This window comes from Falco naumanni, chromosome 4 (genome assembly GCF_017639655.2).
Source record: "Falco naumanni isolate bFalNau1 chromosome 4, bFalNau1.pat, whole genome shotgun sequence".
Classification (NCBI taxonomy): Eukaryota; Metazoa; Chordata; class Aves; order Falconiformes; family Falconidae; genus Falco; species Falco naumanni.
This window is the reverse complement of record NC_054057.1, coordinates 95,542,037-95,567,499: the sequence shown is the minus strand read 5'-3', so window position 1 is coordinate 95,567,499 and position 25,463 is coordinate 95,542,037. Positions and strand designations below refer to the sequence as shown.

Here is a 25,463-nt window from a genome sequence, read left to right as displayed (position 1 = left end):
AATGCGGATTTTTAAGACAGAGAAAAGTTTTAAAACTAAATGAACAAAAAACCCACAGGGAAACTATTTCCCTCCTCAAAGGTATTAGCTAGAATTCTAAAGAAAATTCAAAAAGTTAATTAAGCTCAGGGCTATACATTTAATTCAACCCAAAAGTCACTGAGAGGCTGAGTGAATGAGATGTACCAAGATATATATATCTGTACCCGATATAAATAGTACAATGTTTTTTCCTGAAGTTCAAGCCTGGTATGTGAAGGTAACAGTGTGATAACCACAAAATCCAACACATTTGCTGAGACATTCCCAAGTTCTTCCCAGGTTTTGACTGAAGTAGACCTCATCCTTTACACCCTCATGCTGCTTTACACTGACTCTATGCACCAGCTGTGACTGGGGGATAGTGGTAACATGACTATTGAAACCTTTGAAATCAGCTGAACTCCTGTGCAACTGAAGGAACCATGGTTAGATGTCCACAGTCTGTTTGGAATATTCCTTCTATTCCTTCACCCACCTGCACCCCTGGCCCCAGCTACATATGTAAAAGAACTGGGCACTGGGAGATGGAATAACTCATGCTTTCTGCAGATTGCTATTTGAAGTATGAGCACTAAAAGAGATAGGCTCTCCACATTTCACACTACACTAAAGAAAACACCTGATGTGAGAGACTGGCCTAGTATGACAAAATTTTGAAAGGTACAACACAGACAACAGCTATTGAGAAATAGGACTAATTTTCATCTTCCCATAACAAGATAGTTTTTCCATTAACAAGATTAAACTGAACCTCTAGGAACAAGAGTAAGAACTACTCGTTCGTGGTAGATGTGGACTTGATTTGCCAAGTATTTAAGTGCACGACAAGCTTTAAAAGTGAATAGGCTCATTTATTTCAGCTTTACCCATCCACTCAGAATAATAGATAATAAAATATTAAAACTTGAAACAGGTTTGAATATCTTGTTGAATTGGAGCATGAATAATGAAGTTGTGGAATAATTCAGTCCTACCTGAAACAAAACAGAGATTCAAGGGAAAGAAATAGCTTTTCCCTCTTTCATTAAGCCATATTTCAAATAATTTTTCTCTCTTCCAAAGCTTTTTCATCATCCTCTGCTCAGTTATGCAAATGAATTGGTGAACACAGGCCAAGGAATATTTTTCTTATTCAAGTATAAATTAAATACATTCTGCTGACTGGAAGGACAGAATGTAACCTGCTCCAAAACCCAAAGTTCACATACTTTAGAAAAACACATTTCTCTACCTCAACACTAAAAAAAAAATATGGGGGGGAAAAAGGCAAAAATTAAAGCACCTACAGTGGAATACAGAAAATATCAGAAGATACACTGCACCTTAAAATGTCATTTCCATAGAAATGAGTGGATGTTCTAAAGTTCCTTTTCTTAAAAAGATGCCAATGAATTTACATATTTGCCAGACTTGCATATTATTCTCAATCACATCAGTGTGCCAGTCATTTCAGATGGCATAGAGGTTTAATAATAATAGGTTAGAACAAGATCACCTATCATAATCTATTTCCTATATTAGGATGCAAACCAGAGCACAAGTGTCACAGCAGAGACAAGTGCAACATCTATATTTTTTCATGCAATTCTCTCCCCCAATAACCATATTGCTGAACCTGACACTGCACTTTTTCAGCTTAGAGACATAAAGTTCATTTTTAAAAACTGCTTAAAATTCCCCCCCTCTTTTTTTTTTTTTTTTTAAAGTATACACACACCTTTACAACAAAAATTTTATCAAGATTAGGCCCTTTAATCTTCTGATTTTGAAAGATAACTTTATGATGGGAAAATGCTTATTGTCATGTTTCACCATTTTTTCCCCCCAAATTGAGTCTTATTCTTCAACTAACCTATGCTCCAGCTACCTGTGCTCCATCCGTCGAGGGTGCTTCTGAAATTGTAAGTAAAACCAGTTGATAGTCATTTCACTGTCAGAAGAGCAGCTTGGCTTGCCCAGTACAAATGGCACCTACTGGAAATACACAGTTCATCATCTAGCCCTGTTCGTATCAGGAAAAGATGGAGGTAAGGTGGCTAAATGTCTTCTTTTTGATGGAAAGAAAACACACTTTCCTAGACAGCCATAACACCTCAAACCACTTATAAATAATATGACAATACAATTTTCTCTACAGAAAAGTTTAAGTAAGGATACCTACAACTTTTTTTTTTTTTACTATTTCCTAGCTATATTATCAAATGATTTCTTTCGTTCTCCTGTAAGTATGCTAGATGGATGATCTATAAATAGATTCATAATAAATTACTCCTTTCACCAAGATGAATTGCCAGCTTGAGATTTCTAAAATGTCTTCCCTTTCTATCTTTACTAATTGTGAAATGAGTCATATAAATTTTCAAAATGTAATCCATTTGTAAAGTACAGTAAAGGATTAAACACTTCTCTGCTGTATTATGCATGGCATTTCCTTTTACTAGGCAATACTAAGATACACCAACATAACTGCACATTGTATTGTGCACCCTGGATATGATGTCAGGCATTTGGCACTTAGAGGTGGTGCTGGCAAGGTTTTCAAAACGGATACTTACTGCCTGTATCCATCACCCATCATTTTAGGCCCTGGTTTGGAGTGAGATGATGATAACACACATCATCTAGAGATGGTTCCACATTGTAAGAGACGTGCTATCCCATAATAATTACTATGTGCTTCTCTTACACGCTTCCCACTGCAGGCTCAGCCATACTGGCCCAGCAGTGGATACCTCAGGAAAGTCCAGATTGTACAGTCCCAAGCACTAATGAACAGAGAAGCCAATAAAAAAATCCTTTATTACTTTGCTCATTACTCAAATTCACCACCAAACAAGCCGGAATATGCAACAAGCCTTGACCACACAGCAACCATGTCAAGAGGGTGAGGCAGACTGTCTTCAGAGAAAATGGAAATATCTGCTCTTCTGTCCCTGATTTAGATGGGATACCACTACAGGGAGGGCAATTGCCACACAAACATCAAATTCCATCCAAACAGCTCAATTTTTATTGTGGTTCTTCCACAAGATTTTCAGTATTTACCTTCTAAGGATACATTTCTGATTTTTCCTTATTCTGCCAGAAAGGAGGTGATTACAGAATCTCTGCAAGTTTTCCTCTTGCTTAGTAAGTTTATTTTCATATCCAGCTTTTAAGATTCATTATAGCGAACTTTAAAATGCCAGAAGGCATTCAACTTGTCAGTGCCTATAAATAATGGCAGACTCATGTTGAAGTATATTTACATATCAATTACTTAGGACTCAATACTACACATGCTCTTGAAAAATACATTATTCTTGATTATAAATCAAGACAATTTAATTATGCATTTAAAATGCATAATTGTCCTCACATATTCATAAATATTAGCAACATGCTATCAGTCTTTAAAAATGCTTCAGTGAAATGAAAGGATGTCTTTTCAATACTTTTAAGAGCTCTAAAAGATGACTAGTCATTTCACATTAATTCTTGCAAAACTGCAAAGACACATTAGAAGAAACCCTTGTTAAAATTCTATTAGTCTATATTTTCTTACCAATGAAGGGCTAATAAAAATGTGGGCAAACTCCTAAACTGCTGCTATAAACTCAAATCCTACAGTATCTATAAAACCTATGAGCTGCTCCAATACCCTTGGTTAAAGAAAGTATTTGTACCAATTTCTGAGGCAGAAAATAAAATATGCTTTGTCGACTTTCCCCAGCTTTACAAGACGTTTCTGTGCTCTAATAGGTCTTTTCTGCCTCTACAAACTGTCATCCTGTGATAGTAATCTGAAATGTTGAAAGCCAAGGCATTATTTGCCCATATAAAATTACTAATCACAGCTTTAGGTGTCGGGCTGTTCTCTGAAAGAGGAAAGGAAACCTCTGGCGCATTCATCAGCCCCAAGGCAGGATCAGCTCTTCCTGACACACCCGGGGAAAATTTTTAACTAGTTTTTAACTTGCGGTGCTGGACAGCCTGTAAGTTCCTAAAATAAACTGCTGTAGGGCTGAACTACCTTTTTGAATGAACTATTTTCAGAATGGCTATCCTAAATTTCTTTGCTGCATTTAAACCTTACTACTTCTTGCCTTACCAAGGCAGACACTGACCTGCGACACCTGGCAAAGTACCCAGGTTAACTGAAGGTTTCCTTCACCTTTTTGTCTGTTTCTTCTTTCAACCCTTGAGTCTTTTGTATATTTTCAATGAGAGAAAAGGTCTCTCCCTACGTGTTACACAACCCCAAGGCAAAAGGGGCTCTCAACATGCTATTAGAAGACAATAGTAAGATGACAGGGAAAGATCCAGCTTCCAAAAACTATGTGGTATACTTCAGTGATTGATTAGACATCGTCTTACACAAATGTCAAAATTGCATGACAAAACCAACAGGTATATTGATTATGACTTTCTTTTAAAAAATTTAGTATTTCACTTCTATGAAAACAATGCAGAGTACAAAACTGCCAGTAGGATGAGGCTTTGTAATGAGTAGTAAAGGAGCATTGATAACTTATAATTTCCATAGCACTTAATTTCTTTGATGGACTATATAATTTTTGATCAGTGTTAACAGCAGTCATCTATGGTAGATAGTATTATGACCCGCAGTTCAAACAGAGGGGGGAAAACAGAGCAGTCAAAGCATGAACTTTCAAAAGCATCCACTAAATTCAAGTGCCACCATCTTCAGACACCCAGCTGGAGCTATAAAGGCTAAGCAGAGGTGTGAGCACTGGACCAGCAGTTAGCACTCATGGAACAGTATACCATCACACACAGATATTTCTCACTACAATAACTCAGCTACAGCTTTTAGAGTACTCAAAACAGCATATGATGCTTCAACCTCTTGTGTGAATCAGAAAAACACACAAGGCATAAAGACTTTTCATGCTGTGTAAAGAAGAACTGGGTAATGAAGTGTGTAAAGGGTACGTGATATTTGAATGAGAAAGCAAAAAGATTTCTAATGACTATGTAAGAATAGGGTTCCTCTGCATTATCTAAAATGACATGCAATCTGACAATTCAAACAAGTCCAGTGCTAACACTCTATTATATGTCCATAACTGAACACTATTTACATTTCATTTTTTTCTTCACCATTGTACACACACTCACATTGGCTGCATGTGTGATAGAGAAGGTTAACTGATCCTACCGATTTATGGTTTCACATTATTGCAACACTGAGAAACCCACTACTGACAATTAGTCGGTTAAATACAGAAAATGCATGATGAACTATCCACAACCAGCCTATGCTCTGACTAGATAAACCTCACCATCACAGCAAGTGTGGCCATTCTGTGGTGGCTTTTTTTTAAAATTAATTTTGAAATCTCTACACACTATTTTATATTTATGACTTTTAAAGCTTAACAGTCCCCTTCCCACCCTCCAAAGCATCCTCCTCTCACTCCACACATAAAATTCCATAACTAACAGCAATAATAACCATTCTCATCAAGGGGTAAAGGCAGCCCTAAAAGAAAATCAAAGTAGGTTCTTTCTTTCTGGATGTTGCCTTTCACGTTCTCTTCCTCTTAGTCAAGACACTTGATAGGCTTGGCTGACTGGCATGACTAGTACCGCAACAGACATTCTGCAGATCCCATTAAATAGCTGTGCAAACTGCCTGCACTCACAACTCGGCTGCCAGCATTATTTTTATTTGATGTGATTATAATGTCTCAGTGCCCAACCCTGGATCAGGAACACCATGCAACATCATTCCCCTTTTCTTCTTCCACTCTCTTTTCTTCCAGACTGTTTGAAATGATGCCTCAGCGGGCACGGTGCAGGGAATAACTGGCTGGGAACAGAATGGGCACCTGGCAACTCCTAAGAAACTTACTTGCCAAACCCCTTTTTTTTTGGCTGAAGCTTGTAACCCAACAGTCAAACACTAGGCACAGACTCACTGAATAAGAGATTTTTGCACAACTTCCAGGACAAAACCCTCAGCTATATAGTCAAGCCGATTTAGAAACCACACTGAAAAGTCTTTTCCTGCTAAAACTGGGAGCAGGCCCTTGTTTAAAGTTGCAGAGTGAGAGCAAACAGTCCAGTAACACACTGATCTAGCTACTGCACTCCAAATGGCCGGAATGTTTGCAGACTTTCTGAACTGTCTCAACTGAACTAGCTCACCCAATTCTGAATTAATTCACCTAAAATAAAGACCAAATAAATTATACAAGACAACCTTATTTTTATTTCTAAAATCTGAGAAAAGAGTATCCCGAATCTTTCCTCTTAGTTTAACATTATCCCTTCTGTTGCCACATAACGGACTGCAACGTTAGGAAAAGTAATACTAAAAATCCCTCAAGCCAAAAGGATAAACTGGTGATAAAACTGTCTTATATAATAAGAATGAATAAACTGTATTACTTTCACACCAAGCACAACTGGAAAATAAGCGAATTGCAAAATTATGATTTAATGATACCATCTTTCCGAATTGTGTTCACTTTCTTAGATGCCTGGAAAACAGAAGCCCCAAGATCTCGGCTTCACACGCAGCTTAATGGCAAGGCACATCAGTGCCATTGCTTTTCCCATCACCGAGGCGTACAGGGAGATGTATGTGACAGAAGCAAACAGGCAAAGCAAAGTGACAGGCATAAGAATGCCTATTCCATATTAATACAACAATAATTTGAATATGGACTAAGAAATAGCTAAAGGAACAAACCAAATTAAGTTGTGTGCATGTTTGATATGAATTATTCCCTAGATATGAGTTAACAGATGTCGATATAGAGTATTTTTTCCAGAGCAATGTTTGTCAATCTGTCAATAGTATTTTGCTTAAGTGACAAGCAAACACTTGTTAACATCAATTGATTTGATAAGTCTGTAGTCATATCATCAATGACAGGCTTCAAAAAAGGCTGTCAGAGGAGCTTGGGGGGGGAGAAGGAGAACAAGAACAAACAACAAACTTGGCCTTTAACTGCCTGTATGTATTTCAGGGATACTTTCTAGTAGGAGTCAACTGTTCCGTTCGGGACTAGAGCTGGCCAATGGTAAAACAAACCTGCTCACAGCTTAGTTTGCTATTGTACTGGGCATGCTTGGGGGGGCTGGTGGCGGGGGCTGCCCGGAGCTGCCCCCATGCCCAGTGCCGCCCCTGTGGGATCACAGGTTTCCCCAGGGAAAAGCTCTGGCACGGCAGCAGCCGCAGCCTGGAGAGGAGCCAGCCAGCCTGACATCTCAAACTTGATGTTGACTGCCTCTGCAATGTGGATAAAAAAGCTGAGAGAGAAACCTGCATGAATTCAGGAGTGTCAGATATGCCGGACAACTGCAGGCCACAGCAGAGATGGCAACCGAGCTGCAGTGCCCTGGAGAGCACATTTATTGACAAGACTGGTTTTTTCCAGCTCTAGCTTTTCCAAAACCTTGTTGAATCCTGCAAACCGTCATCATATGGTAAGTACAACAGTTCAGGTCTTCAGCATGAATAAAAACAAGCATCTGCTCAGCTTGGTAAGTATGCGAGAGTACTCGGGGGTGAGGCAGGGGACAGCCCGGCATCACTCAGAACCTCTGAAATGCCGATGGAAACAACCTCTTCTACTTGACTGTGGGACAAAGAGGAGCAACGAAGCTCCTGCAGTTCCTCCCAGCACCCTGAACACCCAGAACTGAGCCATCTTCCCCTTTCCTGTTACTACCTGAAAAGAGGGAAGACAGTTCATTTTCTGCCAATGCAGATGCATGGCACAAACTCATAGAGACAAGACAGGCAGATAGGAGGACAAAGAAAATAACAAAATAAAGAAAACCAAGAAAAAACCCTCTGGAATTTAGATAGTGAAAAGAAAGGAATTCAGAACCATTGCAATGACCTGTCTGACCTGGGAAGTATTGGATATGGCAGACTGCAAACAAGACCAGCAGAGTATAAAAGGGTCACTGACTTCAGAGACAGCATTTCCATCCTAAAGCTGGTGGGTAACCTTTTGCAACAAAAAACCCCAACAAACCAAAAGACAAACTTTTTTTTTTTTTTTTAAAGAATTATAGACACTGCCAACAGACAGATTAAACCAGCAGCAAACCAGCCAAGATCTTAATTTTTCCCAAAAACAATATCCCCAGCTTCACTACATCAAATCATGACATACCTGTAGTTTCTTGCTGTAACAAAACAGATGTTTTAAAGACAACTAAAGAAAGAGATCTATTTCCAAGTGCAGTTGAACGTTTATTTCTGGAAGATTTCTTCTCTTGCACTGCCCTTAACACTGCCAGTGCCACGTTTCAGTGCCGCTAGAAGACAGTGCTTCTCCATGTTACAGCCCCACAGAGTACTTTTTTTTTGTTTGCTCAGTCTTCCTCAGAGGCTCAATGTTGTTTGGAGACATTTACAACAATTAATTGCCCCTCAAGCTCCTAAGAGCAAAATTTTATCTTCTCAAACAAGGTGGGAATCAGGTTAAAGGTTAGAGGGAATTGACTGACTAGATAAGAACAGTGAATGTTGCATTAGCCGCAGTGACTCTGGGGATCACAAGCCTACTATTAGTTAAGAAAAGAGAGGATTCATTCAATTATCTTACTGTTTAGTAGTGAGCTAATAGATGTGGTGTACCAGGAGAGGAAATAACCGACATTTACTATTTTTTCTGAACAGAATGAAATAAACCCAGAATATTATTTTTTTTTTAATAGCTAGTAAACTTCTACTAATATTCAACTGCAGAGCAGTTAGAAAAATAAGGCCTTTGCTGTTAGTCTGATATAACTACCAGGGCTTTTAAGAGTCTACTATTATGTACTGAGATATCAGTATATCTTCCCTAATCTTAACTTAATCTCATACATATTCATCAGTTACTGTTAGTTTTTTCACCTGATGCTGCATTGAACTGAAACAGTATTGCTGATGGTCACAGTGACATAAAGCAAAGGCAAACCCAGTCAAACTGAAAGGGCTAAGAAACAGTTCAGAAGTGACTCACTGAAACGTGGCAAGCCTCTCGGGGATAAGAGCTGTGGTATGACTGGTCATGAGCAGGGCTAGGCTCAAAAGAACTAATGCTAATTTAAAAATGTGCGACAGCATTTAATCTCGACAAAACCACAATGTCTGTGGCCAACAATGCTGTAACTTACGCACATGCATCCAGGTTTGCTATGGACTATATTCCCTGGAGCATGTAGCTTTGAGGAGCACCCTCTTTCCCCTGCACCATACCAGATGACAGAGTCTAGCAGGACTCTAAGCAGTCATCCTTCCTTTTTTTCCTGGAGTGCAATAGAGAGAATGGGCAAAAGAGAAATGCAATGGAGCTGTTCTGTGACTCTTCCTGTGAATGAAGAAAAGATCAGAAAAGGCTTTCAAAAGCAAGTGAGGACAAAACAAATCAATGAGGAACGAGTTTTGCTGCATTTAGGCTAAAGACTCCTGCATCTTCAGCCAGTCAAAGCCAGGAATGGTGCATAGACACAAGCATAAATGACTGTTTCAGGTCCTTTCCGTGCTACCTTTTACTTTACCCCACTGTCTCAATTAGCATAGCTTCCACCAGCCCTGGTGTACGCAGCTAGTGTTGAGCAGTAATATATAAGCAGAATATATAACAGAAAGAGGATACATTTACAAGTGAAATGTTGGACATGCAGATGTTATATAGCTGAGAGTTACCGAAATGCCTTTTTGTTTTAAAATGGTTTAAACTCAGTAAGCTTCATCACCAAAATTAATACCTGCTGTTTGTGCTGTAGCAGACAGAAGAACCTATTTAGCATAGTAATAATCATCAGCTAAGTTGTGTATCTAAGACTTTACTGCACCTGCTTCTCCACCAGTAACACAAGTTTCAGAACTAAATCACATCTCAGGCAAACCTTGATCATCATACAAAGCACGCCCTGCAGAACAACTCAAACATGTGCAAACAAATCTTCATGTAATGTCCTGAGAATAGCTAAAACTCACACAAATGAAGACAAGCATAACAATGTCTACCAGCATCAGACAATGAAGGAAACTATTAGGTTTTCTAGCATGAATCTCAGATTTCACCCTGCCTCTCTTCTGCCCCAGGCAAGATAGCTTGCTTCTCTACTTCTCCAGGTCTGTGTTCTTTTCGGCACATCAATGACTTAAAGGTTGTAAGATTGCTAAGTAGAAGGAGACAACTAGCTCTCCTCCTCTGGGTCTTGGGAAGAACATAAACCTAGACCTCTACAAACAAAAGGTCAGCAGGACCCAGGTCTATGTGGGGGCAATAATATCCAGGAATAATGTTTTAGATATTGCAGATTACTCTGTCTAGTATAGTTCAGCCATCAAAGTACCTCATGCCTTAAAAACATGCAAGGAAATTTACAACTGCAAAGAGTTTACAACAGGAATTCTACCTGTGCTTATTTTGTACTGTAAATTTTCTTCCTGATCTTGCCTCAAAATTTTGCTGCAAATAATACCCACTTCTATTTGAAAAATCACAACATTTTGTCACGTACTGCTGCACAGGGTATACAATTACGGCGATGTAATTTTCACAGGAAGGTGGTATTTAGAGGAGCTAATATCTCAGACAATGAACATGAGGCAAAGGGATGGAAGCACAGAAAGATAAAGGAGATAAAGCCAGATCCACAAAAAGAAGCAAAATGTTGAAACTGGTATTTCAGCAGAGATGCTTAGGTGCAGATGGAAGGATGATCAAAACCCTTTGACATACTTTCATTAGTAAAAAAAAATAATCTACAGCAGCTTAAGTTCTGGCTACACACAGAAGCATAACTCTGCGTTGGCAGGGATGGTCAGGTGGCACTGTTCCAATGCCTACGCCCGATCAATATTCTCTCAGCAGATACTCCTGTCTGCAAAGGGGACCAATGACCTCATCACGCTAACATGCATCTCTAGAAATAACTTCTACTCAATACACACAGACTAACGTCTTCTGTTGTTCAAAAAGAAAAGAGCAACTGCACCTCCATCTGCAAAAGGAAGTGTTGGAACATACCAGACTATGATTCCAGCCTGTGAATGTTAATTAAACACAGACTATCCTGCAGTGCAGAATCAGACATTCTAGAAATTTTGAGCTTAAAAGAGTACAAATCAGCCTTTAGAATTAGCTATTAGCTTAATTCCCATTTTTCTTCTCACTGTACTATGGCACTAAAATACCATTACAAATGATAATTTTAAGTATCTAAATCTTCTCACAAATTCCACTTTAGGAACTAGATTTTCAAAGTTCAGCAGCAATGCCCAGCATTCCCACATCTGCACTTCTGTGCTCAACTGCCTTGAGAAAATACTCATTCAAGACTGATCAGCAAACCTGAAGAGTGCAGCAGGAACTGAAAAGTCAATCCCGTGGTTCACAGTGAAATCATTTTGCTCCCAGTTGACCCCTCAGTATTCACAGCATTATCTGTGTTTTTCAGCATACCATCCACAGCCCTGTAACACAGCTATATGACTGTATGGGGAAGCTCCTGGTCCAAACCCAACGTTTTTTACCTTCGGATCAGCAGTCAGCAGCTTGAATGCTTGATATACTTGTGCTTCTTTCACACCTCCACCAAGATCCAAGAAGTTGGCTGGCTTTCCACCATTCAAGGATATTATATCACATGTTGCCATTGCAAGTCCAGCTCCATTGACTGTAATTGTAAACATCAAGTGCTTATATTTCACATAAAATTATATAAGATTTGAGAAAAGGCTTAAAATGTACCAGCACAACCACATAACATGGCTCAAAACATTAAATAAATGCCTATTTCTAAATAGGGCAGTACCTACTGAAGGATATCCAATGCAACAATTAATTCAAAATCTGGTGTACACACACCAAGAGTTCTTTATGACTGTAACAATTTTAGGACTTAGATGTGCACCTCCCATTAAGCATGGTAATAATGGAAATGCAAAACCTTCTGATTTTTTTTTTTTTTAAAGAAAAGAAAAAAGATGACAAAATCTTCTGGGAATAGTGATTGCATCATGAGATGTGAAGGACAAATTGACTCCTTCAGCCTCCCATCATTCTGATAGGAATAGATGATGCTTTAAATCACTGTAAAACAGACAACTAAATTTTGGAGACAGATATCAGATGCTCCTGAAACCGCCTTTTATTTTGCATTTGCACAAAACTAGAAGCATTCCCATGGGCATGAATATTTTCTAAGTGAGGAAAAGTAGATGAGAATTATCAGTCCCCATAAAGTTGATCGTGCTGGACAAAGCAAGGTTTCTGTGTCACCTGTAATTTGACAGCAATATACCTAATACTAAAAACCATAATGTAGTGCTGCCAATTATTGTTTGGCGGTTTGGGTGGGGTTTTTTTTGCAATTTTTGTTTGTTTGGTTTGCTTTGTTAGTTTGGTTTTTTTTTTACATTGAAATTAAAGTCTCACTGACACTTACTGAATCAACTGCAACACATTATCAGTGTCTTCTAGAGTTGTGGTTAGAATACACGTCTAAGCAATGAAAATCCTGGACGTTTTCTCACCAAGCTTAGATAAAATGCCTAATTCAATTAGATTTATAATAAAATGTTGTGCTGGCAAAAAGAATCTGTACAAAATGAGAATTATTTAGAGCATAGCTGACTTTTTTACTTATCTCTTCTAAACAGAAGAGTAATTTGTTTTACAGAAACTTCAGGAAAATAAAAAGATGGTATTTTCCTCTTAACAACCAAGCTGCTTCTTTAGCAGCTTTCCTTAAAGGGAAATGGAGTTCAACATTCAACTGTAAGTGGGAATACCATGTTTTTACACACACACTTTTGCAGTGTCTTTTAAGTAACAGTCTAATTTTTTAAAATTAATGATCACATTTTGATGACTTTTCTTGTTTTAATTACTGGGAAGACCAACTGCATCAGCTTAAAAACTCAGAATGTAGAACCCCTGCAGGCTTCTCCGTTAGCCTGCAGTGTCTCTGACACTACACGTGCCCTCCTGTCTGCTGTGGCCTTCATCACTGTTTCAACACAATTTTAGTTTCATTCCTGCAAGAACCTGTGGAAGGACAGACAATCTCAGCAAAACAGACTAAAATACTGTCAAGGGTAGATTGAATGTCAGAGTGTAAACAAAGTCTATAACACTGAACAAGGATGAATTGGTCTTCAAATGTTCTTTTTTATTTGTTCTTACCAAAGCAAGCAATATTTCCATCCAGTCCTATATATTTTAAGTCATATTTGGCAGCTTCGTTCTCTATAGGCTCATTTTCAGACTTGTCATCCATGGCAAATATTTCTTTTTGCCTAAATTCTGCATTGTCATCGAAGTTTATCTTGGCATCAAAACAAACAACTACAAAAAAAAAAGCGACATAATAACATATAGGCATTTAGAGATTACAGTTAAGTCAAAACGTCTGAAATACTACGACTAGTATAGCAGGGAGCGGGAGAAGGTTGCTTGGGGACTGATGCTGCTTCCAACATGATCAGCTGAAGTTCTAGCATTGAGTCCAGTAGAGAAGGGCAAGTTTTCCTTAAATCCTATACGGAGAAAAGGTACAGCAAGCATCTCCATATTACAGTCACATGCCCTTGTCAAGGATGATCTTCTGTGTTTGCTTTAAACAAAATTCCCATAATTTTTTTTAGATTTTATGATTTGGATGGGTGGTCTGCAGTAATATCATAAGAGAATCTACTTTCAATGTTTTGAAAGCATGGCAGATATGACAAGTAAAAGGTTAGCAATCCAAAGCAATGTTTGGCAAGATGTAGTCAGTTATAGCTGAACCATACAAAATGCTTTCCTTAGCCATATTTTTAATTTATAATGTTAGCTATACACACATTATTTCCCTGAAGATCTGAATTAACACAGCTTTTCTCCAATGTATGTTAAAAATGATCAAAAGATGACTTTTAAATAAAGAAAATTTGAAGAGTAAATAGGAAACTTCTCATCAATGTCAACATCCTCTATGGTTGTAAAAACAAATCAAGAAGTAGCTAAACCTGACTATATTAAATAATAGATACTAGCTAGTAGACATAAAACCACCAGTAACAAAAATACATGTAGACTAAGCTGGTTATTTGCCTGTTTACTGACTCATTATTTCTATGGGTTTGCACAGGCAAACACCTCATTAGATTAAAATGGTCTAAGTAAATGTAAGAGTATATGCTTATTTCACAATTTAAGTAATTTGGCTTGTACTATACCCAGATTATAATTACTGACTGAAATAGAATTGGGTTCTCAATGCAAACAAGTCAGATTTAAGTGCCTTTAAATGCTGCTTCCATAAAAATACAACAGTTTTATTTTCTGCTGTGTTTTGATTCATATTGCCATGTGCACACATACATGGTATGTGTGCACATACTCCTGAGGACTGTATATGTCTCTGCAACTAGAGGTCAATTACAATTAAAAAGACAATTTTTAGTCCTTGATATTGATACCTATCAATTAAAATAACTAATAACACTACCTTTCTTGGTGGACAAATGCTTCTCTCTCTTTTTTAATATAGGAGAAAATATCTAAGCAAACCGCAAACAAAACATTTACACAAATAGGAGAGTCTCAATCAAATGTCTTGATTTGCACAGGGTTTTTCTGTTTCGGTTTTCTAATGTTGCTGGGGTTTCCCTGGTTTTGGGTTGTGGTTTTTTTGTTTGGTTTTTTTTTTTTTTGTGTGTGTGGTGGTTTTTTTGTTTGTTTTACTTTTTTGAATATTTGATTTGTAGCCAACATCAGATTAAATTAAAACAGCAACAAATTTCATTCAGTGACTGCAGTTTCAAAAAACTATTCATGAGTGTCTGTGCATAATAAATGTCTCTTGGAAGAGTCTACATCTTACCTGGTCAACCATCATGTGGGAATCTGCCAAAAGGAGAAAAATCTGAAGTTCATAATATGCTTCTACTGTACTACAGCTGCTTATTTTTTTTTTTTTTAAACAATGAACTAAGACCTGTACTATTTCTCTTCTCCAAGTTTTCAGTTCCTTAAATGGCTAAAACAACTCAAAGGTAGAGTAAAACTGCAGATTCAGAGCTCTGTTTACCTTAGACACAAACGTCTTCAATGTCACATTAATAGAACCTCTTTTCTACAGAACATGCATCTTTAACAAAGGCCACGTTGTACAAAGTAGCAGGAAAAACATCTATTAATATTTATCAAACTATTTTCACCATCAAAAGCACATTGTTACATGCATGATAAATTATACAAATGGAATTTTCTTCTAAACAAATATCAAAGAAAGCTCCAACAATTATATTGATGGAGTACTTGTACTGGTTTTGCTAGCAGTGTAGGATTTTTGTCATCTGCCAATTCAGCAGCTTACAGTGAGAGCAAACACAAAAAAAAAACCCCAAAGAAATGTGCAGTTACAGGCTTCTAACCCAACAATGTTAACAAAGAATTTGCTACAGAACTAAACAAAACAAAATCCATACAACAATGTATTTTCTAACGGAAATTCACACAAGTGAAAAACACAGCAAGAAAGAAACCAATTTTAAGTGTTACTTTGACAGGAATAATGGTCTTCATACAGACACTCATATTTTATCATTAGAAATAACTGTATTAAGCTACTCAAGTGTTCTTCCATTTGTTTTATCTTTTCTTTAAGACATTTCAGTTGGAGAAACTGCTAGCAAAAAAGAAATAAGCACAGGAAGACTTCTGTGTTTTCCTCCTAGTGAGATGGCTTTCACAGCTTGAAACACACTCTGTTTCTGCTCCTCAGCTTCCTGGATGCGGAACACATGGGGAAAAACCTCTGAGAAACCAGCACAAAACCTCCTACAATCCCCTAGATAAAGCTCTCCTCACTAAATATGCACAGCCATTCCCGAAAAGCCGAGTTAGTAGCTTATCCACATCAGTTCAATTTTTCCACGGGTCCACCTCGCAGCACTCCAGCAAGAATGCAAAGCTAGAACCACCACGGTTCTTCTGGACCTTTTAGGACCATCAGTTTTGTTTCCTCTCATTCCTAACTGTCCTCTCTCCTTCACTTGCCCCTACTTGTCTACCAATTTCCGCTCTGTCGGAGGCCAGCCCAAATCATCTTCAGCGCCTCAGCGATGCCCCTCTTCTGTTACCTGACAGCGCTCTCTCTGCCCTTCTCATGTCCTTCACAGTGCCTGTACCAGTCTACAGTGTCCACTCACTGACACCCGAGACGTACTTAAAAGGTCTCCTTTGCAGGACTGCACAGCTGAGATGATGTAGGTATTGAACTGGGATTCTGTCCTTTGCTCTGCCAAAATAACAGAATAGTCAAGTGCCTCTATACTAGTCATCTGCGCTAGTTTTGAACCAGCGAGTGGGAATACCAGAACAGCCTAGTCCTGGCACAAAGCTCACCTTGAGCTCTTTTCCTTGCCTGACAGAAGGCAGTTGTCATCGATGGCCCAATTTCTGACACCCAACTGAGCAAAAGGACTACTGGGTACCATTCATCTTCAAAAGGTCAAAAGTCTCATGTGTTACACATGGCTCGAACTTTGAAAATCCAGACACTTCATATCACAAGGCTCTATTTCATTATCCTGCTTTAACTTCACTGTGCGACACAAACCAAGAATGTCCTCCTCACCTCATTCCCAACTGGTTTTAATGAGGCCAATGGATCTATTTAAATAGTGAGGAAACCCAACAGACTATTCGGTTCTGAAGGTAAACTTTCCATTTCCATTTCAAGTACAGCCTACGATAGAACTACACCAGTGCACAGCAGGGCTTTTTGTTTCTTTCCCGAGACACACATTTCACAAATTGCCTAAGAACTAATGGAGTTAGAGTTAGCTGCTAAGAATTTAACTTACATTTATTAAGCTGAGTGAGGTTTACAGTGCAGAAACTATTGATTCAATGTGCACATTAGTATGGTACTTCAAACGAGCTGGAAATCTGAGCACACCGTGCTGCGACAGATTCTCAAATAAAAAGAGTTAAAGCATGTGGTGGAAATCATTCTCATGAGGTAAACCCTACCCAGACAGCTAAAGGTTTCTGGGGGCAAGAAAACCCAACCTCCACACTCCCACCAAGAAGGAATTCAAAAAAGGTCTGCTATCAAAGCAGAACTGACACATTAAAACCATAAATATGTTCTAACTTAGTTTAACCTGAAAATATAACAAAAAAAAATATTAACATACTTGATAATTTTTATCATTGTCTTTGAATTATCCTCATATAATTCATTAGAAAAGATATTCTTTGTTGTATTTGTTTTTAAAATGTTACTTTACAAGTGGGCATTTTAGTGCCCCAGAGTCTATTTTATAACAGAGAACACCATCTTTTAATATGCATTAATAAAACAGGGTGGGGCAGGATTTGTTTTACATCTTTTACAGCTTTTCGGAGTTCATTATCAGCAGAATTTTCCTTTTAAGCTGTGGACAATTCCCTGCCAATTCTTTTGCATTTGTTTTGTTTTGTTTTATTTTTAAATAATAAGGGGAAACCACGGTTGAACAATTGGAAGAGATTGCATAGTTCCTAGCCACAATTCAGCTTCTGAATTCCTGGCAACTGAGCCAAAAATATGGATTTTTACCGAAAAGCTAAAAAGTAATTTTACAAACTAGCTATGGGTACATCAAAAGTATTTTTAAAATGCTAATTCTTTCAGTTAGTACTGACTCCTATGAAGAACTTATGTTCTTAACTGACAGAGCACTGATCTTTTTCCAAAAGTTTCCAGAAAAGCAATTAAGCAGCTACATTCCTAATGTCTGATAAAACAGGTAAAAGCTTTCTCTTTCCATTTTCTGATTTCTGCTTTAATCTGTAGGAATAAAAGTTGGTGAAAAACTGGAATTGCCTTTATTGACAAACGTTGATAAAGAATATTCAAGAAACACCCACCAGCACTTCCCAATGTCAAAGACTCCTTTCAAATCACAAAATGATACCGTAGGTTGGGCCTCTACTAGGAAGTTACTAGAGCTTGTGAACCACAGCCCTTGACACTGAAGTCTCAGCTAGCTCCCCCTCATCTCCACAATTCATCTTTATCCATTTAAATCCCAGTCAAGAAATACATAGGGAAAGAGCATGAACACGAAAAATTATTGGAGTGAATGCATGAATAAAAATGTTCTGCACCCAATGAAACAGCCAGGTGGTAACTATAATCCACCTGGATCAGCCGTACTCTATTTAAATATATCACAGGTATCTTTAGTTCCTCCTCTCTTTGCCTTTCTCCAAGCTAGTTGGACAAAAATGACAAATGGAAGGAAATGTTTCAGCTGGAAAATGAACTACTAGAATGATGTGAAGGTTAACCCAGCTCATTTTTAACATATACCTTCTTAGCCCTGTATTCATGGTGGAAGCAGATCAATTATTCTTTTTCTTCCCAAAGGACATAGCTAAGTGTGAGTTCCAGCTGGAATTTTTCCTGCTATTAGGCTGCAGAGTCATGCACTTAATATTTTAACTTACCTATGTTTGCGAACATAAAAAACCAAGATTCTTTCCACACAATCCCAGTAATTCTAGCAGCATTAACAAAAACAAAAAGCTCACCCAAACAAAAAAAAAACAAACCCAAAACAAAGCTAAGAAAAACTCAACTTTGTAGAAAGAGCAGAAGAGCAGAAAATATTGCTGTTTCTCATCAAGCATAACATGTAGAAGCCAATACTTCCAGCATTTGGATGAAATAACAAAAGGTATTGAAATGTAAAATATGCCATGGGAATATTTATGAATGTTGCTTAAATTACATTACAAAATGAAATTAATGCAAAGCTGTTGTTACAGCCTTCTATGCAATTTAATTTATAGTTTGCATAAATAAAGAATTATAATGCATTCATTTGTTTCCTTCAATTTCTTACCTTGCCCTTCTGGAGTTTCACCAAAGGGATTCACTTCAACCTGAGTGGCATCAATTTTCAAGAAAAGATTATACAGCTTCTTAATTTGATCTGCTGCCTAAATTTGATCAAGCGATTTACAATTACCACACAGAAAAATAAAAAGTTAATGTTTTCAAGGCAAAGGTAAACCATTACTGTTTATTTTTTATGTATTAAATTGCACACTGGCTCTAGATAATTACTGCTTTTGCTTCTGTTTTCTTAATCATATTTATACAGTATCTAAAATAGCTGTAATGCAGCACCACGATACTGCATAACATTTAGTAAATGTGCGTTTAAAGGTTACATGAACTGGAGATTTTCTACAAAATAAACAGCACGATTACAGTGACAAGTTTAATTTGAAAAGTGCCCAAGAGTTCATAATGATTTATTCTCCTGTGTGCTGAGATCTAAGTTGCATCCACGTTGATCAATCTAAATTCAGAAACCATAAAACAGTATGTGCACATCAGTGACTTTAGAAAAAATATAAATTTCTCCTTCCTACATCAGTCTGAAATGTTTTCTTAAAGGAATTATCAGAAGCACGCTTCTTTACTCTTTACAAGATATTCTTGCTTTTTCCTTATTGTTCCTCACCATCTCTCTCTGACTGGTTCTGCAGCCAAAAGTATTGTGACTAACTACTGACTTCCAAGTCTCTTGTTCTTAGAACATCCTTCCATTAATAAAACAACTTAAACAGCATCAATATGAATGTGCATAAAAAACCCTCTTTGGTTCATTACACACTGACAACCTATTAGCTGAAATAACTTTGCAGATGAAGTGCACTAATAAAGAACCATTCAAATTTGTTCATTATTGATCAGTTAACTGAAGTACACAAAAAAATATTTGGGACCTTTCTTAATAAGCAGAGTGTGTGAGAATAAAAAAAAAAACAACAAAAAACACACACACACACCAACCCACAGGAGTCAGCTTTCTTCCACAATGTCATTCGTAACAAATTAAATACTATGACTGGAAAGACTCAACTCCAAACCCAGTTTTTGTTTGGACCAATACATCAAAGAGTTTAAAGAGTTACAGTTTGGAAGCAGCATACAAATTGCTTATGAAGTCTTCCCTACTCAAAAGTCAGCAGCTGAAGCATTCTTAGTGGTTTTGACTTTAAAAAAAAATTATCAGTTATAAATCTGCAGCTACCAAGGCAGCAGTTTCCTTGGCATGAACACTCGGGTTGACAAACTATCCTACTACCACATGGGCAGGGCTGTCGACAGCGACGCTAGGGAGAAGTCCCAGCGTGCAACCCCACGTTGATTCTGGGCAACCTGAAAAGCTGTTGTTGCCCTCGTACACTGCTGTAATTTTAGCAGATCACCAGAATCGCTTAACTTTTATTAAGGGCTGCTCCATCTTTCAGCAGCTCTCTGAATCAGGCAGCTTAATGTCAACACTTCTCTTTCTCAAGGTCTACAAGCGCTGAGCATCTTCGAAGCAAAGCATAAAATCCCAGCCTAGAAATTGTGAATGTATAAGTAAATACTAGGATTTGTCTGAATAAAAACTATGTCCCTATGCTTCAGTAAATTCCTTTGAGTTGACAGCACAAGGAAAGAAATGCATTCACTGCAGCATTATTTAAATGTATTGTTGAAAAGTCCATATATTGCTGTTAATTATTAAGTACCAGAACTCTTCAAGGGTTGAAAGGTTCTGCATAATCATTCCTCCTCATTCGATATGCAGCTAAATCTTCAAATGTGTGTTAATCAACTTAATGATTACGCATTTGTTAATTGCACGGTTGGGATAGAAAATAATTAAAACTGTTGAATTAAAAATAAAGGATCTCTACAAAAATGACAGTTTGATACTATGGAAAAAAACAAACCAACAACAAACAACCAGGCAAAAGTAGCTTTAACAAGCTTTCTCTTCACTGCAAAATTATTCATGAAGGCAAAAGATCTTGTGTATTTGTGTACAATATGGAATTCCCATATATATGTATAGGGAAGAGATACTGAAAAGACAAGCTGGCAGCCTTTTGGATTTTAAGTTGAAGGTGGGTGGGTGTGTGGGGGTGTGTGTGTGGGGGGGTGTGTGCGTGTGCAAAAAAGAAAGGAAAAAAAAAAGAGAAAAAAGACTGCAATTACCCAAAGATATACTTTTACTTCTCCCCATATTAAAAGCCAACTTTTCCAAAAAAGCCCTACTCATATAATTCACTGAGCTCCAATGGAATTCCAATGAAACCAAAAGAATCCCACATGGTATAACGACATATTGTCATCAACTGCTTCAAAGACCAGGGACTTTCACTTCGGAACAATAACGACCTTATTCAAATTGCTAAAGCCTGATGACAACTTTATATGTCAAATTTAATATTTAAAATGTCAAAATGGTCCTGATCTAATGGACACAGCCTTTCATGTCTATTTGGAAAGTGTTTATCATATAGGTGGGCTAAAAACTCTTCAATAAAAACTGACAGAGTAAAGTTACCTGCTGTTCCAAAGGTCCTTTGAATCCCAAATTTTTTGCCATCTGCAATGCCTGATGATCCTTTACACCTTCAAAAATATCTATTTCCTCCTGTAACAATAACGTGCATAAATAAAACTAAAAATTCAACCTGAATGGAGATTTATAACTTCAAAAGGAAAACAGTATACATTTGCAAATTAGTAATTAAAGCATGGCTGTTTGCCAAAGTTCTCTGAGACTGAGGCTATAGCAGCTGCCTATAGGGTATGTTATAATTACCACACCAACTATGAAACAGTCCTTCCAAAAACTACATAATTCTTCAGGGTGGCATGCTGACAAGACAATGTGACACCAGTTTTCACTTTTAATTACTGTACAGATGGCGTTGACGAATATTTAGTCTGTTAATTTTTATGACATCTTCTGGAATATTTTCAAGGCAACGGGTGTCACTGCCCAGTAACACTGTGAAGTTTATATAATTTTTAAATTCACATTAAATATTTTTACAATTTTTTGTATAATTATACTTGATTGTATCAATTATTTTCCCAGATGAATAGCATGTCTACTCATTATCATTTCACAGTAACATAAAAAAAAATACTTAAATACAGTCATCATTAAGAAAGCAATTACAACAGTTGTATTTCAGATGCAAAAGTTATCCAGGTACAAAGAAATAATTAACAACTCTGTCAATTAGAAAAAAATAACCACAGAAACAATAACCATATTGGCGCTAAGCCACTTGTGAAAAAAAAATGTACCTTCCTGAAAATGAAACTCACTCATAAAAACATTTCAGATATTAAATTCAACGTATAACAGCCAGATTTAAGCTCTTTTTCTAACCGAGCTGGAGACACTAACAATATCAGATGTTAAACCTGCTTCCTTCATCTACTAGATGACATGTCTGATCCCCTATTTGGTGAAACTCAATTTTATGGCTCTTATTGTCTTCTTTCCATACACAGAAGAAAGAAAAAAATGGAAGGAGAAAGGGGGAAATCCTTTTGAATAACTGACAAAGAAAATTTGTAGTGTAAAATATTATTTTAATACCTTAAAGATAAGTTCTGGGCTAGTAACTGCAACTTCTTCTATGTCAACACCACCCTGTGGACTGCCAACCATAACAGGTCCATTGCAGGCTCTGTCCATCAAAATTGCGAAGTATGTTTCCCTGGAAATATTCAGTGCTTCTGCAACCATCACCTAAAAATGAATATAAACAAGAAAAAAGCACGACAAACCAGCAACAGCGTTTACTGGTCCATGTAGCTGGCAAAGCAGAGAACATTGTGGCTCACGTTTTCTGCATTACCATAAAATTCAGCAGTTTGATACCTGCTATCCTGAAAAGAAACGTTTCTTTCACTGCTTTTGTAAGATATTGCAACCCAGTGACCTTTTCCCCAAGAAATCCTCTCTCCCTAAACAAGAGTCCTCTGATGCTGCTGTTCTCACTGGGCCCTGTAACAAGCAGCGTAAGCACCTAATTGCCAGGATTTTTTCCAAGAGAATTGGAGCTTCCACTGTGTCCATAAAGCAGACCTCCATACTACCTTTTTATTCCCAACAATGACTTTGACATGCTGCCCCTGGAAAACATTAATCACAAGGGATTACGGTTTGCAAATCACATCAGATGTAAGAGAGGGTACATTGGCTTTCAGATGCATCTCATCAGTAGCGTGGTTCCTCACCAGTAGAGCCTCAGGTTACGTTCTCTCCCTTGTTCTGACAGAAGGCCATCCTACACTTCGAATCTCAGAACTGAATTCCTGCCTTGCTTAAGTATTTCCTAAGGAAATAGATTTACAGATAATTCTGCCATCCAGCTTTTTATTTTCACTTTAGAGAGACAAGCAGATGTGTGACTTTCAGATACTGGCACAACCTAGAAACATCAAAAAAATTATTTTTCCAAAGAGCTACTAATTTCTATTTATTACTATAAACTACAGAGCCCCTTTGCACCAGTATCTGACAGCACACAACAAAAAAAGATGATTCAGATCCTACATGTTTGGAATCTACAAGTGCTCACATTAAAACTGGTGGGAAAACAGCCCATTTAAATTCTTATAATTTCTTCTCTCCTCCCAAAAACATAAAAAAGTCCATTCAATTTCAGTATTACAGTATCTATACCTTCCTCTTCATCTGAACTGTCAATTTTTGCAATAGTTTAACAATAGCTATTGAAGCAATTTCAGAGAATAAGTAGTTTTTCACTTGGCAAAGGACTCAAACCTATGTTTTGATGCAAGAATACTAAATTACCCCCCAAATGTTCTTCATCTTAAGAAAAAAAAAAAATCTACATATGATCATTACTAATTGTTCCTTATGATTGTAACAGGTGCCATAATCTCAGGTGCAAAGACTGCAGTTATGCTCTGCACTACAGTTTTGCTTTTCAACCTGGAGGTTGAGCAGCCACCTCCGCAATTTAATTAGCACTATAGCTTCTTCTTATGCCAATCAACTACATTCTTCCTTAGCAGAGCTACTCTTCCCTATCTCAATGGAAGTAGTAGAAATCAGGAAAATTACTTCCCTAATATTAATATAATTAAGAAGGATGAAGTGGCAATGTCTTTCTAACGTGGTGTGTTTATAAAGCGACAGTTTTGAACAATGTAGAAAAAGATCATCACTCAATGAAACATACGGTGAAACTCATTCTGTCAGTCAGCAGTTCAAACTCCTTAGATCTGAGGCATGTATACACCTGCAGTTTAAAACTCTGCCTACCCAGCAGGATGCGCTCAATCAAATAAGTATTCCCGGGGTTTTCATAGTTCGAGGACTGTAAACAAGAAAGATGCGCTATACTTTCAGCCAAGTCGCGTTTTTGACATTCTACTCTGGAGTACATAAGAAAGAATGTACATACCTTCTGCCTGGCTGTACATCTTAACAGAACAGGAAAAAAAAAAAAAGAAGAGACAAGGAATTAAATAAAGCCTTCTGTGCTCAGAATGGAAGGAAAGATGCTATTTCTTTATTGGTTTTTTTGACTTGCAAGAAATTTGCTTTAGAATAATTTTGTGGCCTTCTACATTTACCTTGCTTTATTCATAGAACATAGGGTGATGTAAAGGAATGGTTCAAATAAGCAACTGTTCAAAAGCAAACTACAGAAATCTAGGGTGCAGGAGACAACTAAGAATGGAGAAAACTACCGTACTACTTAAAAGCATTTAACTATTTTAGGCTACTATAAAGGGATGCTAAAAGCCAACTTCAGAAACAGCTTGGCTACCTGCCAAGTTTTGTCAAATTAACAAGCAAAGATATGGAAAATATCCTTGATTTGCTACTATTAGACTTTTTACCTGCATGCATGTTTTCACCTTCTTACATATCTTGCATCAATGTACCTGAAAAATGCGAGTCAATTGCTTTAGACATAGGTCAAATAAAACTAACTGGTCCTACTGGATCTTGTCTGAGCTGTTCAGACAGTTGCCACAGTGCTCAGGATCAGGGCCAGACTTAGGATGGCAATCCCCCCAACAAGTCTTGAGGAATACATCTGCAAGCACTGCAGGTGGAACTTACATTATTAAATCAGGTATCTTTCCAACTGCTACTTCCGACTCGAGTGATTTTCCTCACTATTCCTAATTAAACATTGTCAAATACCTCTCAGTCTTAATTCACATAACTATTTGGAGTCCATCTACTTTGTAGTAGGAAAGCTTACTGTAGAGTAAAAATTGTCAGTTTGTGCAACATCTCCCACTTCTCCCAGCAAAAATGTTACTTTCCGTCACCATCCTCCCTGTTTCATGCAGAGCAAAGACAGAGAAATTGATGCTCAAGGTCTTTAAACGTTATTTGTTAAAGTCTAACACTCACATGACAAACTAACGCAAACACATTAATGATCAGTTAAAAGTAGTGAAATTAAATCTACTGGCTCTTGACTCTTCTGATATTTTATCTGTTTTGCTTATGATAAAGAATATGAAGTGTCATTATCTGTTTACCGCAGAGGTTTATATTTAAAATGTCCTGGGGAAAAAACATTTTTCTTCAAAACTTCCTGATAACTTCA

The 25,463-nt window shown here is 37.4% G+C and overlaps 1 protein-coding gene across 1 annotated transcript in view; it reads right to left on the bottom strand.

The window, feature by feature from the left end:
• SUCLG2 (succinate-CoA ligase GDP-forming subunit beta) overlaps positions 1-25,463 on the bottom strand; it is a 131,741-nt gene that overhangs the window by 43,368 nt on the left and 62,910 nt on the right. The window contains exons 5-9 of the mRNA XM_040589831.1: positions 22,457-22,609; positions 21,404-21,493; positions 18,896-18,992; positions 13,197-13,358; positions 11,543-11,685 (exon numbers count right to left, since the gene is read on the bottom strand). Coding sequence (XP_040445765.1) covers positions 11,543-11,685; positions 13,197-13,358; positions 18,896-18,992; positions 21,404-21,493; positions 22,457-22,609 — 645 coding nt within the window. The remainder of the gene's footprint in view (positions 1-11,542; positions 11,686-13,196; positions 13,359-18,895; positions 18,993-21,403; positions 21,494-22,456; positions 22,610-25,463) is intronic.